General features: G+C 35.8%; 1 protein-coding gene across 1 annotated transcript in view; it reads left to right on the top strand.

Moving 5' to 3' along the window:
• KIDINS220 (kinase D interacting substrate 220) overlaps positions 1-16370 on the top strand; it is a 99150-nt gene that overhangs the window by 52537 nt on the left and 30243 nt on the right. Inside the window, 1 exon segment of the mRNA XM_035728745.1 lies at positions 800-962. Within this exon segment, the coding sequence (XP_035584638.1) occupies positions 800-962 (163 nt within the window).

Genomic DNA, 16370 nt, shown 5'->3' with positions numbered 1-16370 from the left:
ATAGACGCCAATCATGTTATTTCTCTGCTCAGAACTCTATTATCTTCCCATTTTGCTGAAGATAAAAATCTTAAGTTCTTACAGTTTCTTACAAGGCCCTTTTTGACGTGATGTCTCTCTCTTTACCTCTTTCCCTACCTCTGACCTCATCTTCTACTCTCCTCTTCCATCCCTTACTGACCTCTTTGCTGTTCCCTGAAAATGCCAAGCACGTTCCTGCCATGTAATGATCTTTCTTTGGAGAGATGCATAATGGGCTTTCTCATCTCCTTTTAAGTCTTTGCTTAAATGTCAGCTTTTCAATGGGACCTTCCTTTGTTACCTTATATAAAATTACACTTCCTTCTTCAACATTCCTTGCTTTATTAATTTACTTCATAGAAGTGATCACCTTCTAATGCACTGTATCATTTCCTTATCAACTTAGAATGGTACTTTAGAGGATGGGGTCCATCATGGGTGCATTGATGTTCTGCTGCCTGATTGTGGGCAGTGTTGAGACTGGCTGACACATAATTCTGAAAGATTTTTGCCGGCATGTACATGGCAGTATGTAACACTAGTAGCGAATGACACAAAAAAATTACTTTAGACTTAAACAGAATTGTGTTTAATCCCTAGCATTTTTCCAGTACAGCTCTTTGGATTATAGAAGCCATATAAATAGTAGGTTTGAATTTGTAGTGTAAATTAAATTGCAACTTTTAAATATTTAAATTATTTATCAATATGCTAAATGTTTTGCTTAATATAATATTACACATCTATTAATTTTAAAATGTTTTTATATTTTTTAAAGGACGATTACTGAGAGCCAATCAGATTAGTTTCAACTGGGACAGGCTTGCTAGCTGGATCAACCTTACTGAGCAGTGGCCATACCGAACTTCATGGCTCATATTATATTTGGAAGAGACTGAAGGTATTCCAGATCAAATGACATTAAAAACCATCTATGAAAGGTACTTTGTCTGACCTCTTGATATTTAACTTTATCTTAGATTGAGTTGACTTTTGAGAAAAAAGTTAATGCATATAAAGCAAAATGAATACAAAATAATATGCATGAAATGTATACTTCTGTATTCAACTAACCATTCTCATTAATTCCATTATAATTTGGAGTTGTATTAGCACAGGTAAATGTCTCATGTAGGATTTACCTCTTTAGTTGGATATAGTCTTTCCTTTTCAGGGTAACTTACATGGTAAAAAAAAGTTTAATTAATAGTCCTATTAGTTTTGTGTATTTATACATACAAAATGCAAATCTTGAAATGTTATTATTTTTTCCATCTTATTTTTTATTCTGTGTCTTTCCTTAGAATATTAAGGTTAAATTTTATTTATTTATTTATTTATTCATTTGAGACACAGAGATACAGAGAGAGAGAGAGAGAGAGAGAGCATGAGCAGGGGAAGAAGAGGCTCCCCGCCAAGCCAGCAGCCTGATGTGGGGCTTGATCCCAGGACCCTGGGATCATGATCTGAGCCGAAGGCAGATGCTTAACTATCTGAGCCACCCAGGCGCCCCAAGGAGGTTAAATTTTTTAAATCATTTAGTACAGATATTTTCAGTTTTGTTATCTGGAGGACTTTTGAAACTGAATATAAGCTGGAAAACATTCTTTGCATTAAGCAATAAAGGAATTTATTGTTCCTTTAAGGTCAGTCATTTGAAGTACTTTTAAGATTTTTTCTTCTGATAAGAAATTAATTAAATTTTTTCTCAAAAGATACGCAGTTAAGGTTCAGCGAAATGTCAAGTATGTAAAGTTTTAAGAGTTGACAATTTATCAAATTCACAAATGAAATTATAATCCTTTTTGTTTGCCAGAATACTTAATACCTTCAAAGTGTTTAATTGCTGCTCTAAATAAACATCTCTTAGAAAAAAGATAGTACCAAGAAATTATACAGTTTTGTAAAACTCGGTATAACTGAAATAATTATTGTAACATATAAATGAAATACTAACTAACAAAGCGTATAGTTCATATATTAGTGTATAGTTCATATATTAAAACTTTTAAGATTACAAAAATTTTTTCTTAAAGTACTGTTAGCATACAGTTTTCCTTATTTTTCAAGCCCCATATTTTTTAAAGATTTTATTTAGAGAGAGAGAGAAAAAAACAGAGTGGGGGAGGGGTAGTGTGGGAGGGAGAGGGGGAGAAATGTCAAGCAGATTCCATGCTGAGCACGGAGCCCAGTGCGGGGATAGATCTCACGACCCTGAGATCATGACCTGAGCTGAAATCAAGAGTTGGTCGCTTAACCAACTGGACCACCCAGGCACCCCTCCCCATTTTTCATGTATGCATTTTATTTAGTCCTAGGCTTTAGAATTATAGAGAATGGTGTAGTAATAGTCTACAGATATGAACTCTTCTTGATTTTGCTGTTTAATTTATACTAAAGCTGTTTAAACTGTATGCCGTGTCAAGTAGGTGCCCCAGTAGACGGCATTGATGCATAAGTACCGCATGCTGTAGCGACGTGGCCCTGAATTCCGTCTGCTCTTTGATATTTTAGAAATCATCTTTTTTCGGGGCGCCTGGGTGGCTCAGTCGTTAAGCGTCTGCCTTCGGCTCAGGTCATGATCTCAGGGTCCTGGGATCGAGCCCTGCATCGGGCTCCCTGCTCTGCAGGAGGCCTGCTTCTCCCTCTCCCGCTCCCCCTGCTTGTGTTCCCTCTCTCGCTGTCTCTCTGTCAAATAAATAAATAATATCTTTAAAAAAAAAAAACAAAAGAAAGAAATCTTTTTTCTTATAAGATACACAATTGATTTTTCTCTTGGTTGTGTAGAAAAATAGTTTTATTTCATGAATAAGTTTTACATCATAACACGTGTTGCATAGTTATGAATGTTTGCTAGATGAGCGTAGTTATTATTAAACAGTTAAAATTTAACTTTTTAAATGTTTTAACTTAATTATAATTCATACCAATATAATAGGTTTTATTTTTCACATGGTATAGTTTTTACACAAAGTGCTAATTAGCATGGACAGGTAGTCCTTTGGCACTTCACCTCATCCTTGAGAAATTATTATTTGTGTGTAAATAAAAATATGTCTGAGAAAAAAACTAAGCCTTCATTTAGGAACTATAAACAGGATTCTTAGAGTCTGTCTGAACTGGTATTGTTCTTAGAGTAATACATTTGGTTTCAAGAAATTTGAAACCATGGCAACAGGAGAGCTCCTTGTGTCCTCGTTTAAGGAGGAGGGGTTGCTCATCATTAGCGTTTTCTCCTTTTGGCATGTGTATCTCCAGCCTTTCTTCCTCAAGCACCAGGGTCTGCCAGGTGCCTTAGTTCTCTTGAAGCTTTAGAAAGCTCGGTGGTTAGAACAGTTCCATGTTATTAACAAGGAAGATTGTGGTTCAGAAAGTTTAGATCACTTCCCAAAGTCACTTAGCTGTTGAGTAGTAGAGCTCTTTCCATCCAGGTCTCTCAGAGTCTGTAAACTACTTAGGTGCCTGTCACTGTTCTAAACACTTTGTTTTAACACCTTTTATTCTCACAATCTATGAAGCAGTAAGTGTTATTATTCTTATTTTACACATGAGAAAATTGAAGCCCAGAGAAGGTGAGTCACGTCCTGATGTCTCACAGCCACTGAGTGCTAGAGCTGGGTACCTGCTCCAGAGTCCATGGGCAGAGGGTGCCGCTTCTCACAGCATGGTAGTGTCATCTAAATTTTCTTCAGCTGTAGCCTTGTCTGGAATACTTAAGACAGTGAACGTTTATGATGAAAATGAAATGTCTGGAGTTTTTACAATTCTGTGTTCTCCATTTCTTTCTAGAATATTATAAGATAGTAATACTCTATATAAAGATACAAGATGTTTAATATAAATTGTCTTATTTACTCCAATGACAACTAACCTATTAAGCAGACATTGCTATATTATTTTTTTTTACAATTTTTCTTTGCCTTTGTAAAAACATCAGCTTTCTCTATTTAAGATAACCTATTAGTTATTATGTTTTTCAGTTTTCCTCCCTGCCCCCCCCCCTTCCCCGGGCTTTTAACAGAGTAAATATAGCCCATGTCAATCTGTGGTTTTGGTACAGAAGAGGACTCAGGTCAGGCTCTTTACCTTCCTTTAGTGGAGTATATTGCTTAGAAGTACACTGTATCTCAAGATTACAGAAACACTAATCAACTTTTTGCATTTCAAGGGCTGTGTGCTTGAATCCCCCAGGCACTAGGCCCTCTCTGTATGTTCTGTGAAGAAGGTGGGAAGTGGTCAAAGTCTGGGTCCCCAGGAGACAGAAGCAGGAGAGTTGTGAAAATGAATACAAGGTTTTTAAAGTCCTCAAAAAAATTCATATTTCAGTTCAATCCAATAAAAATGTATTAAGTGGTTATTATTTGTGGTCCTGCTGCTGGATGCTGGAGATACAGTAGTGAACAAGTACATGTATATTTACTTTCAGTCCAGCGATCCCACTTGTAGAAATTTACTCTGAATATACACCTCCACAAATACAAAACGATGCAACTTAAGCATACGTGTATAGGAACATTGGTTGAATAGATTTTAGCATATCTACGCTAATATTTTATAACTGTAGAAAAGAATGAGAAAAAAACTCTGTGATTGATATGGAGGAATTTCCAGGATATATTAAGTAAAAATAGCAAAGTATGAACGAGTGTACAGCATGATAGTGCTTGTATAAGAAAGAAGGAGGAATAGAACATTTATATATAAATAGGTTTTTTTTTTTTTTTTTTGGTCAAAATAGAAAACAAACTTCTAGGAAGGGTAAACCAGAATCTGGTGAAAATGCTTGCCTGTCGTGGATGCAGAGATGGGAGATGAGACATTTCTGTCCATTATCATGTGGTTGGACTCTCAGTCATATTCCAAAATAAAGAGGATGGAAAAAGCAAATCCTAGTATCATATAAAAACAGGAAGAAATGATCCTAACTGTATATAAAATTGATAACATAACCACACAGAGAAAATAATTAATTCAATCACCTTTGAACTTAGTACTCTGACTCTTTATTCTTAGTAGAATATATCCTGAGGACAGAATTAACTGCAAAGAAATCTTGAGCTTGTTGTTGGTGATAGTATTGCGATTATACCTTTGAAATCCTTTTGAGCATATTGTAGGATAGAGTAAATGAATAAATAAATAGATATTTTGGGGAACTAGTATTTTTCCCTTGGGAGAAAGGAGATGCGAATATTGAATAATTATTTGTTGCTTTGCTAACATTTTTACTTAAGGACATAGTTTAAGCTAAATGCATCCAAGAACTGTACTTCTTAGTAAACGCATATGATTTCAGTAACCTTTACATGCATGTAGTTGAGAATCATTATGTATATAAACATAGCTGTACTGAAAGCTTAAAAAAAACACACAAAAACCTAGTGTTTTGTTTCATGGTGGCAGGGTGAATCACAAACCACACTTGATTGGTTGGTTGATTGATTCTAATGTCAGTAGCAGTACCTCTAAAAAGTATGAAGCAAATGGATGCAGAAGGGGCAGTGCTCATTAGTGTGTTAAGAACTGAAATCTACAAATCGCCAGGAAGTCACATTAGCCACTTCAGACCCTACAGGAAGAAAATAAGGTGGACAGTCCATCAAGGAGGTCAAGCATGATTAGAATCTGCAGCTCTTGGGTTAGTAAATTATCCAGGTGAAACCACATAGACTTTAAGAAGTCCATAGTATCCCATTTCTTTGCAGAGAATTTCTTATTCCCGCACGTTGTTAAATTATATAGAAGATGCTGAGCATGTTTGTGTGAAACAGAGCTTTTAACTTATTGTTGGGTAGTACTTTGAATTAGAAAGTACTAGCTTTGGAGTTTCCTATTTAATCTTTGCTGGGATAGTGGCAGGAAGACAAGGATACAAAAGGATGAGGAGTAATTTGATCTCATTTTAGATACTATATCATTTGAACATATTTTCCTAAAATCTTGCCTCTTCTTTTCTTCAAGAAACCAATATGAATAGGGGATAGAGACTCATAGCTTCCCTTGATTTTTGTTTATCTATTCTAGTCAATTTTCTTCACTCAACATGAGTTTTTACTATGAGCCAAGGCTTATATGGTTGTCCTTGATGCTTTCCACTGTTGCAGGGCTGGCCCAGGAGGTGGGGTGCATAGAGGGACAAATATGACAAGTATGTTATGTCCTTGAGGAACTTACATGTTTTTAAATAAAATTGTTTTCCATTTGAAAATACTTTCAAACTTAGAAAATTTGCAAGAACAAGAACAGTACAGAGAACCCCATGTGCCCTTTATGCAGTTTATCTGAAGTTAAGATTCTGTCTCAATTGCTATATCATTAGTTTCATACTGTCTCCTGTGCTGACTGGTTTTCTACACACACACACCCTTTTTTCTAAACCATTAGAGGGTAACTTTCATACAACATATCTTTTGTCCCTAAGTGCTTGAGTGTTGAGGAACTTACATTCAGACTGAAGGTAAAACATACACACTTGAAACAATCAGAGGAAAGTAAAAATGTGATAGCTCAAACAATTAGCCATTTAACAAGTTTCATCAGCCTCAGGCTGAAACATTGCTTTCTGAATGGTAAAACACTTCTCAGGCTGAAACTACTGTTCTTTGCTGATAGAAAATTGCTTGACTGTCAAACTGTATGACTTTCTAATGCTCAAGGAAATGTTCAAAAATTTACATTTTTATGAATTAAAATGTATCTTACAAAAGAGAATACATCACCTATAGCTTAAAGACAGTAGTAATTTTTTCATCTTGCTTATGAAATAGAACAGTTGCCAAAGAAATGTTTTTGATGGGGTATTTTTTCATCGTATTAATAAAAATAACTTGGAGTGAAGTTTTGTAGGGGGAATATTTTGATATTTTGTTCAAGTAAATATAGAATATTCTATATTGGAGATATGAGATAATCAGAACTTTGTTTTGCCATTAAATTAATCCATTATTTTAGACTTTAGAACTTGCTGGGCCTGACATCCATTAATGGGTTGGATTCAGGGGGATTTTTAGATTTTTTTAAAAGATTTTATTTATTTGAGAGAGAGAGAACGAGAGAGAGCATAAACAGGGTAAAGGGCAGAGGGAGAATCAGACTCCCTGCCAAGCAGGAAGCCCTGTGCAGGCCTCCATCCCAGTACTCTGGGATCATGACCTGAGCCAAAGGCAGACACTTAACTCACTGAGCCACCCAGGTGCCCCTAGATATTTTTTTTTTTTTTAAGAAAGAAGCATGATTTACATGCCTACAAATACTTAACAAAGAATATTTTATAGCTAGTCTAAGGAAGAGAGAAAAAGACAATGTAGTAAGAATCTTCAAGAATTCCTTAAGGGATTGACTTAATAATTGAATGTAAGATGATTTGCAATAAAAAACTATGTGAAGACAATTTGATCAGCATATTGAAAGAACATATATTGGAATATGTTAGAATAATTTAGATGACTCTTTCTAGTTAATCATAGTTGAGTTCTTTGATTCCATTGCTTGTCATTTGAATAATAAAAAGTTTTATTTACAGCAGACAAAAGCAGCAGTATATAATTGATATTCATTTATTTTATTAAAGAAATCTGATTTGATAAAAACAATCAGAAAATAGTATTTTTAACGCTAGTAGTAAAATTTATTTTTTAATCCATAAAAAGCCTCATTTATTTTTATAGCAACTTGATGACACATCTGCTTGCTTTATTCAGCTGAAAAAGAAAATGTTGGTTCTTGGTGTTTGGTAAAATTGCTTTGTTAAATTATTTTCTAAATTGTTCAACTTTTAACAAATGACATTTGATACTAACACTGGAAAGCAATTTCAGCTAATTAAGTAGATCCCTCTAAAAACCATCGGAACATTAAGATGACATACTGTTCATTCAAGATTATTTTAATTGGTACAATTATTGTAATTTTCTTGCAATTATGTGTTGAGCTAAAAGCTTTTGTCTAGATCATTTGAGGGTTTTTTTTTGTTAACATACATTTAGTAAGAAGAAAGGGAGTAAAATAAAAACTATAGATAAAGATTTTCTGTCTACTTTTTATTACGACGTTTTAGACAACCATTGAAATATTTTAATATAAAACTTTATTTCTGGTATTTTTCAGTAAGCATTTTAAACAACGATAGAGGCTTTTAAAAGCTGAATTTAAGTAGTTTTCATGAAGATAATGTTTTAAATTTCTGTTTTGACATTGCTCAAGCAGTCATTTATTCAGGATGATATGGTCAGAATAGTTTTGTGATAAGGATAGTGCCATACTTATAAACAATTGAGTAAGTTTTGGGAGAGCCTTAGAATGATAACCATGTTCCACTTCACTGAAATAGCTGTTTGCTGAATAGGCACTATAGACATCTGACTTATAACATTTATGCTCAATTCAGTATCTTTAAATTTTTCAAGTAGTGGTATTTCTGTACTTGACATTTTTCATAATAAAACCTCATATCTTATGATGTTCTTACTTGATATTCAGCCAAAATTTTCCTAAGTTTAATTTGCTCATTTCTAGTTATCTCATGTCTCCCTTAGCTCTGACTGACCTCCTTCCTCTTTCCTTCATGTTCTGGGCAATTATTTGTTGCCCCTACGCCCATCATGTGACCCAGATTATGAACAGGTTTATTTCTGTTGCATGTGGATTTAAGTTATGAATTTCAATAGCATGAAAAGCTGGACTAGTTAGTTTAGATTTGTGAAGAGGTTGTCTCATCTCCTTTGTAGTACAAAGTACATCCTTTGTACTAAATATTTCTCCTAATTTAGATAGAAATACTTACGCCAAATACTGTTTTATGCATGTTGTTTTGGTGCTTTTTATGTGTAGTTTAGAATCTTAATGAAATTCTATCTTTTTGATATGATGTGAGTTCTCAGTATGTGTTGGTGGTGTCACCATTCAACATTTATTAAATCGCTGTCTTATATATAATTATTGTTTCCATCTTTTTTCTCAAAACACACTTTCCCTTAATACATATAATATAAATACTGTATTCAGGGTAGTTCTTGTTGAGAAGGGAAAAGTTGAGCAAAGACTTGAAGGAAGTGAGAGAATTAGCCAAGCAGATGTCTAGGGAGGACAGGCGGAGGCAACAGTACGGACAAAGGTCCTCAGACCAGAGAATACCGGGGTGTACCAGTAATAGCAACCACAAGAGATTTGATGTGGCTAGAGAGGACTCAGTAAAGGGGAGGAGGTAGGAGATGAGGTCAGGGAGGTCAGGGGAGTGTGGGACATGGAGGGTCATTGAAGGGTTTTGGCTTTTTATACTGAGTAAAAAGGAGATCTGTTGCAAGGTCTTGAAAAAATTGTATCCATACCCTGTATGCTTTAAGGTGCCTAGTATTTGGTTGCATCACTGTAACTTGGCTGGAGTTAGGGAATTCTGTTAACATAAGGGAGCATATTTTGAGAATCCTGTGCTGGTAAAGGGGTAAGAGTGAATCTTGGTGGGAAAACTAGGGTAAATGAAAAGTTGTGCAGAAAGTAGGTGGGGATCCCACAGTAAAGATGAAATGAGTGATAGAGAATGGCTCATAGAGATGAGTGTGAAAAAGCTAAGAAATGAACAATATCCTCTATAGTCTTGTTGCAGTGTACTAAAGAAAACTGGTTATTCTAAACATCTCCAGTAATTTAAGTGACTAATTTCCATGTATATCTTTCTTGTTGTAATAGTTTGTTTCTTAAGTTCATTTTATTCTTTATTTTCTAGTAAAATGTTGGATTTAGAAGCCTACTTTTTGAATCATTTTTTAAATAGCCTTCTTTCCCTTAGACTTGCCAGCTGCATGGCTTGTCCCCTAATCCTCACATTTAAACCCCTGATTGAGAGTGAATGAAAGGTGGTTTCCATTGCATTAACTGATAGGTGTTAGAGAGCAACTAATGGGTTGCTTGTAGAGTAATACTGAATTTGATTTATGAGTACTATAAGATGGAAATGATGGTCATTGTATGTCAACTTGGGCTCTAAGGATAAAGAGAAATAATTGGTCAGAATTTGATATAGAGGAATCAGGTCTACCTGGAGTTCTAAACAGTCCTAGCCTGGCTCTCCAGCCCATTCTCATGCCTTCTCCCTCTTGCTTTTTTTTTTCTTTTTCTCCCTCTTGCTTTTCACCTTTCCACCTGCACTTTTCTGTGGCCCCCATCCTCCCCCCCACCATCTCATTCACATCTTAAATACCACAACCTCAAGAAGCGTTTTGTGACCAGGCATACCCCATTCTCCAAGATTTTACTAGATATGTTCATTATGTGCTGGTATTTTCCTTCATAGTGCTTATCATAGTTACCCTTCTTTAAATATTCTCATTGCTCTTTCTTTAATACTTGTTTCCTGAACTAGACTATTAACTCCATGGACTGTAACTTCCTTAAACCTTGCTGAATTCCTCGCTTCTAGACATTTTTGGTATAGAGTAGGCAGTAGTGATTATTTCTGAAACAGTAAAGAAATATGACATTTGGATTGAGGAAAGCATGGATTGGGGGAGGGTGGTGAATGAGAAGCCACGTTTTATCTTGAGAATACTATTCATACAGATACTTGTTCTTTGGTTCTAAATGTGGGTAAATGTTTCCTTGTTATTATACCAGTATATCCCTGGGTGAGGCACTTAGTAAGTTCTCAGTACACACAATTGAATGGTGAATACCATTTCAGTTAACACCTACTAGTTTTCACCTTTTGTTGGGTGATACTAAAATCAAAGCAATGTTTTCATAGACATTTCCCTGAACTCTGAGTTCAGCCACATTTCTAAGGTTCCTTGCATTTATAATCCTTTTATGAATGCCGTGGTTTGGAATTGCTTCATATTCGCACACTTTTATTTTGTTTTGTTTTGTTATGTTGTGTCACCATACAGTACATCATTCGTTTTTGATGTAGTGTTCCATGATTCATTGTGCATAACACCCAGTGCTCCACGCAGAACGTGCCCTCTTTAATACCCATCACCAGGCTAACCCATCCTCCCACCCCCCCCTCCCCTCTAGAACCCTCAGTTTGTTTCTCAGAGTCCATCGTCTCTCATGGTTCGTCTTTCCCTCCGATTTCCCCCCTTCATTTTTCCCTTCCTTCTCCTAATGTCCTCCATGCTGTTCCTTATGTTCCACAAATAAGTGAAACCATACTGATAATTGACTTTCTCTGCTGACTTATTTCACTTAGCATCGTCTCCTCCAGTCCCATCCATGTTGATGTAAAAGTTGGGTATTCATCCTTTCTGATGGCTGAGTAATATTCCATCGAATATATGGACCACATCTTCTTTACATTCATCTGTTGAAGGGCATCTTGGCTCTTCCCACAGTTTGGCTATTGCGGACATTGCTGCTACTTCTTTTCACTACATCTGTGTCTTTGGGGTAAATACAGTAGTGCAGTTGCTGGGTCATAGGGTAGCTCTATTTTTAATTTTTTGAGGCACGTCCACACTGTTTTCCAAAGTGGCTGTACGAACTTGCATTCCCACCAATAGTGTAAGAGGGTTCCTCTTTCTCCACAACCTCTCCAACATTTGTTGTTTCTTGCCTTGTCAGTTTTTGATATTGGCACACTTTTAGACAGATCCCTCCCACTTCAGGTCCTACTTACAGGCTGTTGACAGTATTGTTTAAAAAGGCCTTATAGGGGCGCCTGGGTGGCTCAGGTGTTAGGCATCTGCCTTCGGCTCAGGTCATGATCCCAGAGTCCTGGGATCGAGCACCACATCGGGCTCCCCGCTCTGCGGGAAGCCTGCTTCTCCTTCTCCCACTCCCCCTGCTTATGTTCCCTCTCTCGCTGTGTCTCTGTCTGTCAAATAAATAAATAAAATCTTAAAAAAAAAAATAAAATAAAAAGGCCTTATAAATTAGCTGGACTCCATTTTTTCATGCTAAACATTCTCATTGGGTTCATTCATTAAGCAAATATTTATAGAGTCTGTTATGTCCTGGGTACATGCTAATAAAAGTACTAGTTAGTATTAGTTGAGCCTTCAATATATGTTGGATATATTGGATTAAGCACTTTACATAGATTATTTTATTTAATATTAAGTCTGGGAGGCAGAGTGGCAGTTACCTAAGATCACACAGCTGTAACTATTGGACCTTCCCCAGGCCTATTTCTGGAAGCCAGGAGAGATGGTCTGTCACTACACAGTGGGGCAGTAGGTCTGAGACATTAGAAATACATAACTATACTAATTTTATTATTTCCAGATATATTCTATTCATTTTTCAAATAAATATTTAGAATTATATATTATAGTCAATGGGAATGTTATTATGTATCAATGGGCAGATAGAATTTTTTCCAGATTGAATATCTTTTCTATTAGAAAAATGCAAACTTCTTACCAACTTATGTAAAACCCCAAATAAGTGCTTTATTCAGTTCTAATTGTGTCTGGTAACTGCAGTAGGTTTTGTAGGGAATGCTTAAAATCAGTTGTGATATTTGGCACTTAAACAGCTGGTACGTCTGTTTAACTTTATATCATTTTTATATGCACTAAGTGGCTGTAATTTTTTTTAGGTAGCTTTTCAGTAACTTTGCTTTAAATAGGATAAAATTGATTTTTAAAATATTTTCTCATTTGAACTCATGATGCCATGTCCAGTAATTTTATGATAATGTAGAATAAAGAATTTTAAATATTCCAAAGTTGTGTGTTTCTAATTCCAACATGAAAAATTGAAGTATATTAGTTAAGGTTATTTGAAAACACAGAAGTAGAAAAATTAATTTCTCTAAAGTATATGTTTTAATATGTGAAACAAAAAATAATGAAGGTTTACAGTTTATTTTATAATACAGTAAGAGTATTATGCACGTTTATATTAAAAAAAACCCATTCTGATTATTGAAGAATTCAAATTTTCCACCAAACTATATTTATATAGAGTCTGTATAGAGCATATATATATATTTATGTACGCACATATATGTATGTTCTCTCTATATGTAGAATCTTTATAGAGAGACTTTCAGAGATCAGGTTTTTTACCTGAAATTATTTTCTTCAACAGAAGTTTATGATTTCAGAATTTCAAATCAAAATATTTTTAAGACTCCTTGAAATATGAGAATAAAAAACAAGAATGCTTCATAATTGAAACACTAAGGTAAGGGGAGATGCTCCTGTAAAGCCAAGCTACAAGTAGCTTCTGTTAGCAATACCGGAGAAGTCCACAAGATGGGAGTATTTCACTAGAGACATTATGATTAGCATGTTCAGCCACGAAGTAAGATCTAATGCATTTTGTTTTTCCCTTTCCATAGCAGAAAAACAAGGAAAACTCCGAGTTTAAATATAAATATTTTAAATTTTAACGTTTAATTTCCATTCCTTTTTTTTAATGGCTTCACAGGACATTCATAAGCACTGAGAATCATGATCATAGGCAAATGAATGGTTATCTGATCATATGGCATAGTCTTTCATTGAGTTTAAATAGTACTTTTTCCTGCTAAAATACCTTTAAATTAGCTTTTGGGGAAAGGGTGGACATGAAAAAGAGGAGTGTTTAAAATTGATCTTAAAAATTTGTATTTGGATGAAAAAATATTAAATTCTAATCATTGTTAGATCTTGGGTTCTATACTTAATAGACATTCAGTCTTCAAAACAGCTTGTCTAATAAAGGTTTTCCTTTAATCTGAGGCATATTCATAGGCAGACTTTGACTTCAGAGCTTCCATTCTCTATACCTGCTTTTCAGAGTTTTATTGCAAAACATTTGCTGCTTCTATATGGTTAATGGAACAAGTTTTTAAATTTCTAAAATGAAACAATAACATGAGTATCTCTTACTGCTTGGTAGCACCTCACAATACTATTAGTACCTCCAACAGCCTTGAAACTTGGATCTCATTTACTTTCATCAGAATATTTTTTAATACATCATAGTACAAACTCGATATAAAACAATAGTCTTTACTCTGTTATGATAGATACTGTTTTCATACTGAGTCAGTTGTGAATTATTTTGCCTCTCTTAACCTCTTTACTGCGAGGTTGAGTCTTCTCTCATAACTCTACCTGGAAACTATTATTTTACTGTCTGAATTGTTGTTATCACTTGCGTGGTAACAACTGGGTAGGCATCATGCTTTAGTACATTGTTTTTTAGGCTTTTTCCCCTTAGTGGAAACCTTTTTGCAGATCAAATCTTATGCACAATCCCAGTAAATAAAGCAGAATGAATATAAGTTAATTGATTCAAATTATAACATTTCCTAATAAATTTAGTTAGAAAAATGAGCTGTGCTACAGAATATTAAAATTGAAACATGTGGACGATCCTTGCAGTCTTACATTGGTTTAAACATCTCTTTGTTTCTCTACTTAGTTTTGGTAATATTAAGAATATTGTAAATCCTGGGGCGCCTGGGTGGCTCAGTGGTTAAGCGTCTGCCTTAGGCTCAGGTCATGATCTCGGGGTCCTGGGATGGAGCTGAGAGCCTGCTTTTCCCTCTCCCTCTGCCCCTCCCCCTGCTTGTGCGTGCGCGCGCTCTCTCTCAGATAAATAAAATTAGAAGAAAAAAAGAGAAAATTCTAAATCCTAAGTAGATACAAATGTTACCAATTTTTTAACCTGCTTTGTAGTGGCAGGATGTTTTCAATTAATTTGGCTTCATAGGTCAATCACCAGCATTATCTTACAGTTGCTCACATTTCTTATAATTGGTTGAAGTGTTTGTTGGGTGCTGCTTCTCTGACAAGGTCCTGGGTCATGTTGTGAATTAACATTGTGATTTTCTGTTTATTACGCTCTGCACTCAGGCACATAGGGTGGAGTAGTACACTTGCTTGCCTAATTTTATGAACAGAAAAACTAGATTAAAAAAATGAAAGAATTTAAATATACACATGAAGATGGAGGAGAAACTTTATTTCAAAGTCTGCGAAAAATTAAAACAAAAAGCCAAGATGACCTGGCTTATATGTTGGTGTTCTTGAGTGTGTTAAAATTTAATATGTAACAGCATTCTATTTTATTATATTTTAAGGAATTAAAAATATGTAAATCATTAATTAAGAACTTTGAACCATGTCTGTGGCACCCAGTTTGAACCGGTGGAGGGAACAAGGCACAGGCCTTTGAATCAGGCCAGATAGGTTCCAGCTGGGCCACCTACCTCTGAGGTAATGTCAGGCTGGGTGCTTAACATCTCCGAGCCTCAGTTTTCCCATTTCAAAAATTTAAGTGGTACCTCCTGGAATGTTGGGAGATAGAAAACTAGATCAAACACCTGGCTCAGAGAATGGGAGGCCGTAGGTGTTCTACAAATGCTAGTTTTTTAAAATTTTCTTCTCTTTATAGCCCTCAAATACAGTTTTCCTATTGGATTGTATGTAAGAAGAGGGACGCGTTCCTCAGAACATTTTCCACAACACACAGGAATGAAGGCAGTGCCCTATCAGTAGCGAGGTGACCCTAGGCAGATGCCTCTTTGGGCTTTCCTATCTTACCCTTCCTGTCTGTTGATCCTTTCTCACCCCTGTAGTTACCAAAATTGCAACCTTAAAGCCAAGTACAGTTATGCTTCCTGTGTCATTTTTACACCAAAGACCAAGGGAGCTCAGATGTGGAAGGGACTGTGTAGGCCAGTGCTTTCCTTCATTACTTTGAAAGAGCATCTCCCGCATGGCAGGGTGTGTGGGAAGCATCTAAAGGCCTGTCGACAGGATCTGAGAGATCTGCTTCAGCCCTCTGAAGTAAGGAAACTGGAATCAAAGAGAGGTAACTGACCCAGTGACCGTTAACAAGTGACCCAGCCTTTGTTTTTATTTTTTTAAAAGATTTTATTTATTTGAGAGAGTGCATGTGCCCTCATGAGCGGGGTGGGGAGGGGGCACAGAGGAGGAGGGACAAGCAGACTCCCCACTGAGCAGGGACTGGGCAAGAAGCCTGCCCTTCGGGGCTTGATCTCAGGGCCCCGAGATCATGATCTGAGCCGAAGACAGACACTTAACTCACTGAGCCACCCAGGCCCCCCTCATTGCTTTTAATTTCTTTTTAATTTTAATTGTCAAATATTACAGCCTTATTCTGACTGAGATGATCAGATCTGGATTTAAGGAAAGCCATTGCCTCTGTTCTATGCTTTCAGAATCCATCCAAGTTGCATTTCAAGTGGCAGTGTAGGCATTGTATTCCTAGAAATAACTGCCTTTAATGGAAAGCATCTAACATGTAAATATGTAATAAGTTTATATAAAAGCTGCAAAGGGAGATTTTTTTACCCCAGACTTTGGTATACTAAGTTCTCTCAGCAGTTGAACACACTGTTGTTCATTACTGGATTGAGTTGAATCATCACTGGAGATTATTAAGCTGCATTT

Source organism: Zalophus californianus, chromosome 8 (assembly GCF_009762305.2).
Source record: "Zalophus californianus isolate mZalCal1 chromosome 8, mZalCal1.pri.v2, whole genome shotgun sequence".
NCBI classification, from domain to species: Eukaryota; Metazoa; Chordata; class Mammalia; order Carnivora; family Otariidae; genus Zalophus; species Zalophus californianus.
This window is presented reverse-complemented; position numbering and strand designations above follow the sequence as displayed.